Source organism: Plectropomus leopardus, unplaced genomic scaffold, assembly GCF_008729295.1.
Source record: "Plectropomus leopardus isolate mb unplaced genomic scaffold, YSFRI_Pleo_2.0 unplaced_scaffold25355, whole genome shotgun sequence".
Classification (NCBI taxonomy): Eukaryota; Metazoa; Chordata; class Actinopteri; order Perciformes; family Serranidae; genus Plectropomus; species Plectropomus leopardus.
Genome location: NW_024627552.1, coordinates 1 through 9,932, shown reverse-complemented (window position 1 = coordinate 9,932; position 9,932 = coordinate 1). Strand labels below are relative to the sequence as shown.

Genomic DNA, 9,932 nt, shown 5'->3' with positions numbered 1-9,932 from the left:
TCTATCCATCATCCATCCATCATCCATCCATCTATCTATCCATCATCCATCCATCCATCATCTATCTATCTATCTATCTAGAATAATTCATCAACAAACAAATAAATAAATATATATTTTTATAGAAAACATATTTAAAAGAAAATCAATCATCTTTTCAATACGTCAAAAATCACCAAACTGTTTAAAGAAAACAGAAATCACAAAAAAGAAAAAATTGAAGGAAAAAAAATTAAAGAAAAAAAGATACATTTGAAAAGAAAAAGCAATTAAAAGAAAAAAATTGATCAAAGTCACAGTTCATACCGTCATGAAAAACGCAAAAAGTCATAGAATTTCCAAATAGTAAATTTCAGGCCCAGAGAAGTTTTGGAAACTTAATATGCCCTGAAGAGGAAGGAAAAGTCACGGAGATCTGTTTTAGAAACGAACAATAACATACGATGTGTCCACGCACTGTCAGAAATGTGAACTTCAGGCTGCGATAAATGATGTCATTCGGTAGATTTTTGAAGAAACTGATGCACAGTTTTAAAGGGGGAAAAAAGCCCAAATGTTTTTGTTTTGTTTTTTTTAAAAATGCAAAAACTGAGAAATTAAAAAAAAAAAAAAAAAAAGTTTTACTTAAAAATTGCAAAGAAGAATAGTGAAATATTTTCTTTATTTATTGCCAAAAAGAATCGTCAAATTGTTTTATTTAAAAAGTGTCAAAAAAAAAGTCAAAATGCTTTTTTTTACTCATAAAATTAACTATTTTTAAAATTATTTTTTAGACCCGGAGACGGGCCTGGCTGTAGTTGCGTCATCCGACCAGCAGGCGGCAGCAGAGGCGGGAACTCGAGCGGAAACGGATCATTCTTCAGGCAGCCGTTTCCTACCGGAACATCGGCGTTTGTCCTCCGAGTCCGTCATGAAGTGAGTACTCTCATCAAAGTATTATTTTGGATTTTATTTTCCGTTAATTTATTCTCTCATCGCTGCGCGCGAACCCGCCATCCGGCGCCGACGGCTAACCGACCAAACCCCGCCCCTCCCTCGCGCACAGTCCGTCTGCACCGAACCCCGTTAAAAAATGACACAATTTAAACATTATTTTCAGTCTGCGTGTAAAAACACGTAAAAACGAAAAGCTGTGGCGCGGAAATAAACATTTAGCGCGTGTTTAATGGTTCAGACTCATCAGATCAGACCGCGGTGTGTGTGTGTGTGTGTGTGTGTGTGCGTGCGCGCGCGTGTTTTTATTGATTTTTCGGTCGATTTGCCGAATTTAAGAGAAGATGATCTGATCAGATTTTTGTGATTTTACACAAACTGTAAACAGTGTTCACGCGTCTTCATACATTTCCGGTTGAGGCGGAAACATTAAATCAGGGTTTTTTTATGGACTCTGGCCTGAATTTGATTCATTCGTAGCGTCCTGGAGCTTTTAATGTTGTATTTCTTGGTTGTTTTTTGGGGATTCACATTAAAAAAATAAATATTAATGTGTGTCGTCCTCATAGATTAAATGAAATCATTCAGTTAATTGGAAATATGAATACTGGAAGTGTTTCATTTGTTTTTTTAAACAAAATAAATGTAAAACGATCAGGTGAAATAAAACAGCACCTGATTTAAAAACAGAAGTGTGTATGAGGAGTAACGATGATCGAACAACTAAGTGATGATTAATCAGCCGTTTACGTCAAAGTACCTGCAGTAAGCTGCCGTGAGCTTTGATTAAGGAGAAAATATATATTTGCTTTTCTTTGAAATTCAGTTCTGATGTTTTTCCAAATAACGATTAATCAGTCGTCAATTTTAGCAATATTCATCTGAGAAAGTGCTCACGATTTGTGACACAAATGAGGAGAATAACAGAAAAATTAGGCCAACAAAAGGAAAAGTGAAATTCAAAAAAATAAACCGAAAGTAAAAGTATAATCTGAGACAGGAAACAGAAAAATTAAAATAAAGAAATCATCGTAAACGTTTTTTGAGGAGCAGCTTTGAACATTAATTCGAATATTATTTAGCTTTTTTATTTTTTCTGTCCTGTTTTCAGTCCGCTGACGAAGGTGAAGTTGATCAACGAGCTGAACGAGCGCGAGGCCGACCTCGGGGTCAGGGAGTCGGTGTCGTGGCACACGGAGTACAGGGACAGCGCCTGGGTGTTTGTGGGTAAGCAGCCGTAACGTACAGACGCTGGTTCGATGCCCGAGAGCGACACTCTGATCCGCTGTTCTGTTTCCCGCAGGAGGATTTCCGTACGAGCTGACGGAGGGCGACGTCATCTGCGTCTTCTCTCAGTACGTACCCGCAGACGTCGTGAAGCCCCTCCCACACTGCCACAGCCAATCAGAGCGCTCACCTTCCTTCTGTCCGCAGGTACGGAGAGATCGTCAACATCAACCTGGTCCGAGACAAGAAGACGGGGAAGTCCAAAGGCTTCTGCTTCATCTGCTACGAGGACCAGAGGAGCACCGTCCTCGCCGTGGACAACTTCAACGGCATCAAGGTGACGCAGCTGTCCACGCAGCTGTCCACGCAGCTGTCCACGCCGAGTCTCGAATTGATAAACAGCAGGACACTCGACCGGCTTCGCCTGGAGGCCGGTTTTATAAAAGGACAGGAGGACAGGGGCCCGTCGAGCAAACATGTCTCTAGGACTTTTTTTTAGGATTTTAGGAGGTTTTGGGGATTTCATAACGTTCGGATTTTAGGACGTTTCCAAAGTAATCTCAACAAAGTGTTTTTGTCGTCTCTGCCGACAGATTAAAGGTCGGACGATCCGCGTGGACCACGTCAAAGACTACCGTCCCCCCAAAGACACGGAGGACATGGATGACATCACCAAACGTCTGAGGGAGGAGGGCTGCGCTCCCAAAGGTCGCGCCTCCTCCTCCTCGTCCTCCGAGGAAGACGAGCAGTACAGCGTTCCTGTGAAGAAGCCCAAAAAAGGTGAGGTCACTTCCTGTCCATCCCTCTCTGTGCTGCAAAGCATGCTGGGATGGATTTTAATGTCTCCCCTCTGTCTTAGACAAAAAAGAGAAGAAGAAGAAGAAAAAAGAGAAGAAGAAGAAGGAGAAGGAGAGGGCGCGGCAGTCCTCCTCGTCCTCCTCGCCGCCTCCTCGTCCTCTTCGTCCTCCGGCCGTCAGAGTCAAACAGGAGAAGGAGGACGCCGCCTACGACAAGTACAACCAGCGGGGGACGCCACCGCCAGGAGGACAACAGAATGGACAGAGAGCCAGAGACAACGAGAGACTGCGGGGGGAGGAGGAGAGGAGGACGGGGACAGATGGAGACAGACATCGAGACAGGGAGGGGGACAGACACAGAGATGGGGACAGGAGGAGAGAGACAGACAGAGACTATGACCGAAAAAGAGAGTTAGACCGAGACACAAGAAGAGAGACAGACAGAGACAAAGATGGTGACAGGAGGAGGGAGACGGACAGAGACAGAGACACAAGAAGAGAGACAGACAGGGACGGTGACAGGAGGAGGGAGACGGACAGAGACCGCGATAGAAGAAGAGAGACAGACAGAGACAGTGACAGAAGGAGGGAGACGGACAAAGACAGAAGGAAAGACGCAGACAGAAGTAAACACTGAGTTCACCTAAAGTATACTGGGAGGACAGAGACAGGGATGGAACAAGACAGACGGACGGACATAGACAGTAGCAGAGGAAGAGACACAGACGGACGTAAAGACGGAGACCTGAGTTGTGACGTCCTCCCGCTCAGACGAGTTTTTATTGTTTGAGTTTTGTAATAAAACAAAGAAATGTCTTCACCTGTCCTGTCTCAGTGTTTTTATGTCTCAGTGCTGCATCCGTCTGTCCATCTGTCTCACAAACATGAGAAATGTCCTAAAATCTTCAGTCATCCTAAACTCCTACAAATGTCCTAAAATTCTAAAACACCCAAAACCGCAGAAATATCCCAAAATCTTAGAAACGTCGTACGATCCTGTAAACGCCCCAAAGTCCCAGAATCGTCCGAAAGTCCCGAGCGGTCGCTCTGTAACGTGCTGTCCGTCTCCTGATGATGTGATGAAATCTCACGTATAGATTTATAGTATATAGATCATTTTTCTACATAATTCTATATATAGATCAGCTTTTTTCAGGACAGTAAATCTGCGGCAGAGTTTTGGGAGGATACGACGTCCATTTAACCCCCAAAATATTCAGTCAACGCTGATTTATTATTTTAAACTTTGACTTTATGTTGTTTTGCTGCTTTTCTGTGAATATTTTTTTGTGTTCACAGCTGACCACAGTCACACCAGCAATAATTATTTCACTCATAATTATTATAAATCTCTGATCAATAACTCGTAAAAGAGAAATTACAGACCTGTGAAATAAAGTGTTGATCACATTTATGAATATTAATATTCTGCAGTAATCTGACAATTTGAAGCATCAGAGGATCAATAATTCGAGAAAACACAGTTTAGTGTGGTTTTAATGTATATTTGTATTTTAAATCATTTTTGTGTACAGCTCTGAATACTACAATACCCATGAGCCCCAGCTGCAGTTGCTATGGAGATGTTAGTTATTCAGATCCTGCTGAATGTTTTAACGTTAGCAGCACTCATCCTCTGAGGCTGCGATTGGATGTTTGATGGTGAAAAGCACCCTGGGAGTCGTAGTTGTCGTCCCTCCTTCAGTCTCACGTTAACAGACTTCCTGTTTGACTTTTTTGGATCAAAGCGAAGCAGATCTTTCCGAACACAGATGTCCCGACGTGTCCAGTAAAACGTGGACCTCAGGTTGGACAGTGAAGAGATGATCGGTTTGTTTGTTATTCACTGAACCAAAATTAAATATCACGATTATCTGAATAACAGACGGAACATTTAAAACTGAACGACAATATCTATAAAATATCACAACACTTTTTCCGTCTGTAGTCAGAATCAGCACTGTGTACTTCTACTGCGTACTTCTACTGTGTACTTCTACTTCTACTGTGTACTCTGCACAGAAAGCATAAATAACAGCAAAATAACAATTTATTTTTTTCCAAGTAAATTAAATAACAACAACAACAACAACAACAACAAAAAAAGCCTAAATACTCAAAGACACATTTCGGTAACTCATATTTATTTTTGGAAACTCGTGTTTTCCAGCAGGAAATGAGACTGACAGCTTTTATGCTTCCTGTTGGAGGCGGAAACATCGCGGCGTTCTGCTTCAACACGATGCGGCGTCACGTTGAATGCCGCGTGCCGCAGATTTAAAAAGCAGCCGAGTGCAGTTAGCAGCTAACTGAGAGAAGAACAGCGGTCGTAAATGTCCAATAATTTTGGACTGTTTAAAAATCCAACGATATCATTCATATCCTCCAAACCCACAGGGCCGCATTAATCTTTCAAAGGCAAGAAAAGAAAGAGAAATCACGAAAGTAAGTAAGACATTTTCTTGAAAGTAAGTATCAAGAAAAAGTCTTCAAACCACCCAAAAATTTTAGAGGAAAGAAAAGACCGAAAAATTTTGGAAGAAAAAAGAAAAGCTGAAATGTTTTCTGAAAAATGTTTTCTTTAAAGTTTGCTTTTTAAGAATAAAAATGGAGTTCAGAGAGACTCTTCAGAGACAGCTCTGCGGACAGATAAAATAAATATTCCCTGGAAAGTTTTTGAAAATGATCCTGGAATCACAGGCCAGTAAAATGAACTCTTCTCTGATCCTCAGAGGACGTTCGGTTTTTCATCGAGCTGAAATATTTCGGTTTCAGTTTGAGTCTTTTGTTCCAGAACGTTCGGAGTTTATAAAAGCTTATAAGAGTTTATAAAAGTTTTCAGCAGAAAGCGTCTGAGAGAGTTTTTATTTACGGAGGAAGCAGCGCCGAGGTCTGACGAGTCTGACGAGTCTGACGAGTCTGAGGCTCGGCTGCAGACGAGTCGCAGCTCTGCGTCCGAGTGTCTGAGGTGTCTGCTGAAGCCGGTCGGCTGCTGCTGAGGTCGAAACACCGGGACTGTTGGGAGAGACAACGTCCGTCCATCGAGTCCCCGTGGCTTCGGACGGTTTGGTATGAATACAGATCTCTGCTATCAGAGTTTCCCTGCCGGAACAGGAAGTAGAGGCTGGCGGTGGAAAGTAAGGCGCAGGCGGCTGAACTGAGGACGAGCAGTCGCAGGATTATTCCTCCATTTCACTGCTTTTATCTGAGATTAAAGAACGTCTGAGGATTACGGCAGATTTCACCCATCAGAGTCCCAAAGAGGGCACACAGCGACTGCCGAAACATGAGACACGAGCTGCAGAGACGAGCTGCAGAGACGGGCTGCAGAGACGAGCTGCAGAGACGGGCTGCAGAGACGGGCTGCAGAGACGGGCTGCAGAGATTGGCTGCAGAGACGGGCTGCAGAGATTGGCTGCAGAGACGAGCTGCAGAGACGGGCTGCAGAGACGGGCTGCAGAGATTGGCTGCAGATTTACAATGCTGCTTACAATTTTAACAAAACTTTCCTGATCTCATTCTGACATTGAAAGTTCGTCTTCTTCAGTGAAAGCGTCGAGTGTTCGTGTGAGGCAGCAGACACTCAGACACTCATCAGCGCCCTCTGGTGGGCAAAACCTGTTATAACATGAAACCCACTTTAGGATTTCGGTGCTCCAGTTTTTCTCATATAAGCAGCAGACGTTCACAGTCAGTACGTTCACACGCACCGGCGGAGAATGGATTATTGATGAAGTATGTCCGAGTCCTCCGCGGCAGGTGGACAAATGTCCCCTTCTCAGCTCGTTGCTGTTGGACGGTCGGTAAAAACAGCATCATTGAGACGTGCTGAGTTTTTGGTTTTCGTGCAATTAATTTTCACGTCGACTGTAACTTTAAACTTCGATGCAACACCACAATAACAAATATCTGTATTTGATGCCATTTTTGACGCCACAAGGAAATCTTGACATTGAGGACTAAAAATGTCAAAGTTGGATTAAAGTGAAATATAACGCGGCTTTAACGCGACAGAAGCGACTTGCTGAACCGGTCAGCAAACTTTCCACGTTGTTGTTTTACGTGCGTCCGTTGTGTTGTTCTGTGTGTTCTCGATGAATTCGGACATTTTTTGCGGGAGGCGGAGCTCTCAGTGACTTCTTGAGTTCCCTCCTCCGCCGCTCTTCTTGATGTTTCTGCCATTTTTCCCTGTTCGAGGTTTTTCGGGGTTTTTCCTGATGCGTGGTGACGATGTGCAGACAGCGGGATGTCGTCTGCTGAAAAGCAGATCGTGATTTCTGATGTCAGACTTTAGAAATAAAACTGACTTTTTTCTAAGTAAAACGTCGTCGGTTAGCGTCCCGCTCACTGATAAGGGGCTAAATTCTTCACGCTGCTGCGGTGAAGTCTCTCGCTCTCAGCGTCCCGCCGGGATGGGCGGCGGTCTCAGCAGCAGGCCTGATGAGGACAAAGACGTGGCGCTCTCCGCTAGCTGAGGGACGACCCGTTCTGTCCCGTCGTTCGTCGCAGACGTCACAGGGCGCGGCGCCGGCCTCCGCCTGCCGCTGCTGTTCGAGAAGTTTCCTCTCTGCAAGTAAAACTGTAAACACAGACAGGAAGTGATGTCAGCACCTCCCGGTCTGCTCCGGCGTCATGTCGGCGTCTCCGTTCCCCTCAGCACATGGAGATGGTGACGTTGATCCCCAGGTTGCCGTTGTCGGCGAACAGATGGGCGATGGAGGTGTCAAACACCAGGCAGTCGCTGTTCACGATGGCGGCCGCCACCCCGTCGTGAATGGAGCGCGGCGTGGCCTCCCAGGTGAGCCGGCGCCGGTTGCCGTTGAGCTCCAGGCGATAGGCGAAGTTCTCGGCCTGCTTGCGGGTGCCGATGAGCAGCACGACGGCGAAGAACTGCTGGTGGCCCTCGTACTTCTCCTGCTTCTCCAGGACCAGCATGAAGTGGTGGCTGAAACACGACTGCATCATCACCCAGTCCACGGCGCCCGGCAGGTTGATGTCCGTCGCCAGGAAGACGATGTCCTCGCCCTGCGCGCAGAGACAGACGCGTTCACCGTCAGCATCGGAAAAACATCTTAAATCATGAACGTAAACAGTCACGTATTGTCACGGAAAAAATCTCAAAACTTTTCAAGGACCCAGTTTTTTTCTTTTCTTTTTTTCTTGCCCCACTTGCTCGGCGTGCGGGATATTTGAAAATGCAATGATTATTATTTCGGCATTTCTGGCTGTGATAAATAGTGTAATTTTGGTGATTTTTAAAGAAAACGTCTAAAAAAATTTAAGATAAAAAAACCCAAAACTTATTTTTGTGTTTTCTATAAAACTGACAGAAAAAAACGTCTAAAGAAAACATACCTTCCAAATCTGTTCTTTTCCCATAAAATTTTTTTTTCTATAAAAATCACCAATAATTTTATGACAAAAAAGTTTTAATCACCAAAAATTTTAAAAGAAAAGAAAATGAACAGAAATAATTCAGTAGTTGAAATAAAAATAAAAATGCCAAAAGTCTTGAAAAGAAAAATTGCCAAAAAATTGGCCAGTAAAAAAAACACAGAATCCAGCCATCGTGCCTCGTGAGCAGACATGAAGGCAGAAAATGAAGAAACGTTGGTGATGAAAAAATGAATGGCGTTACGTCATCAGCTACAGAAAATGAATTCACTGCTATCTTACATTAATGTCACTTAATATATTGCACACAGCACATTTTCACGAATTTTCACAAACTTTCAGGGACTTTTACTAGTTTTATTACTGAGTGTGGAAAATGTGTTTGTGAAATTCCAGGACTCTTCCAGGTTTTCCATGACGGTGGGAACCCTGTGTGAGGCTGCAGTGAGGCTGCTGACCTGCAGAGTGGTGATGGACTTGTGCGCGTGCATCAGGTGAGGCATGACGGCCTCCAGAGGGCCGTGCCACTTGCAGGTGGCGCCGGGACACGGACAGGTGTACGGCCTGAACTCACACACCTCCTCGTGGTCGGGCTTCTCGCTGTGGTGCAGAGACAGCAGACAGCCGGCCGACGAGTACTGCAGAGACAACAGCGGACACACAGCGAAGAATCAGGTTTAAACCTCCGCACAGTTTACAGACCAGAGTCACCGGTTCAGTATCTGACCACGTCCCAACGTGATGATGTCACAGAGTCATGGCCAAAAACGTCAGTCATGGTGTGACGTTTGAACACTACATTCTTATCAGTTCATCACTGAGTCCAAGTGGACGTTTGTGCCAAATCTGAGGACACTCACTCGAGGCGTTCTTCAGTCATTGATCTTCACGAAAATGAAACAGTTGAAAGTTCACAGTGACCTTTCACCACCAAAACCTCATCGGTTCATTCTTGAGTCCAGGACGTTTGTGCCAAATATTTTTTTAAAAATCACTCAAGAGCTTTTGAGACATTGCATTCATACCAAAAAGACAGACGAGCTTGCAGCGACCTTGACATTTGACCTTTGTTCACCAAATTCTAATCAACTCATTTTTGAATCCAGGTGGACGTTTGTGCCAAATATTTTTTAAAAATCACTCAATATATATATATGTACCACAGGTCCTTCCTTCCTGCTGCTGTCAGACTGTACAACCAGCACTGCTCCCAGTAGATCACACACACACACACACACACACACATACACACACATGTGTCAATGTGAACACGGCGAGCGAGAAACTCGCTGCAACTCCTCGTGGCTGCCGTCACGCTGCTCAGGCGTGCAGCGTGATGCAGGTGGAGACGAAGACTCACACTCGTCAAACAAAGAAGACGAGCCGAAAAAAACCCTGTTTTAAAGGCCAAAGTGCAGAGACAAAGCTATCGATACCTGGGTGTTCACCTTAACAATAAACTGGACTGGTCTAATAACACAGATGTCCTGTACAAGAAGGGCCAGAGTCGTCTCCACCTGCTGAGAAGACTGAGGTCCTTTGGAGTGTGCAAGACTCTGCTCCGGACATTCTATGACACTG

General features: G+C 44.5%; 2 protein-coding genes across 2 annotated transcripts; one reads left to right on the top strand and one right to left on the bottom strand.

Annotated features, from left to right (window-relative positions):
- The first annotated feature begins 860 nt into the window (after positions 1 to 860).
- On the top strand, positions 861 to 3,773 carry rbmx2 (RNA binding motif protein X-linked 2). Its single transcript, XM_042516708.1, has 6 exons — positions 861 to 915; positions 2,045 to 2,160; positions 2,237 to 2,288; positions 2,368 to 2,497; positions 2,754 to 2,940; positions 3,020 to 3,773. Exons 1-6 carry the CDS (start codon positions 911 to 913, stop codon positions 3,592 to 3,594), a joined length of 1,065 nt encoding a protein of 354 aa, XP_042372642.1. The 5' UTR covers positions 861 to 910; the 3' UTR covers positions 3,595 to 3,773.
- Positions 3,774 to 4,446: 673 nt separating this feature from the next.
- On the bottom strand, positions 4,447 to 9,010 carry siah2l (seven in absentia homolog 2 (Drosophila)-like; the record flags this gene model as incomplete). Its single annotated transcript, XM_042516709.1, has 2 exons — positions 4,447 to 7,982; positions 8,810 to 9,010. Coding segments are annotated over 2 exons (573 nt in total), but the record flags the coding sequence as incomplete, so codon positions are not given.
- Between the last annotated feature and the right edge of the window lie 922 nt (positions 9,011 to 9,932).

What these genes read in the sequence shown, in the direction of transcription:
- rbmx2 (XM_042516708.1), top strand. An exon ending in CAGCGCCTGGGTGTTTGTGG is followed by an intron (nt 2,161 to 2,236) that starts GTAAGCAGCCGT and finishes TGTTTCCCGCAG; the next exon opens with GAGGATTTCCGTACGAGCTG. An exon ending in GTCATCTGCGTCTTCTCTCA is followed by an intron (nt 2,289 to 2,367) that starts GTACGTACCCGC and finishes TTCTGTCCGCAG; the next exon opens with GTACGGAGAGATCGTCAACA.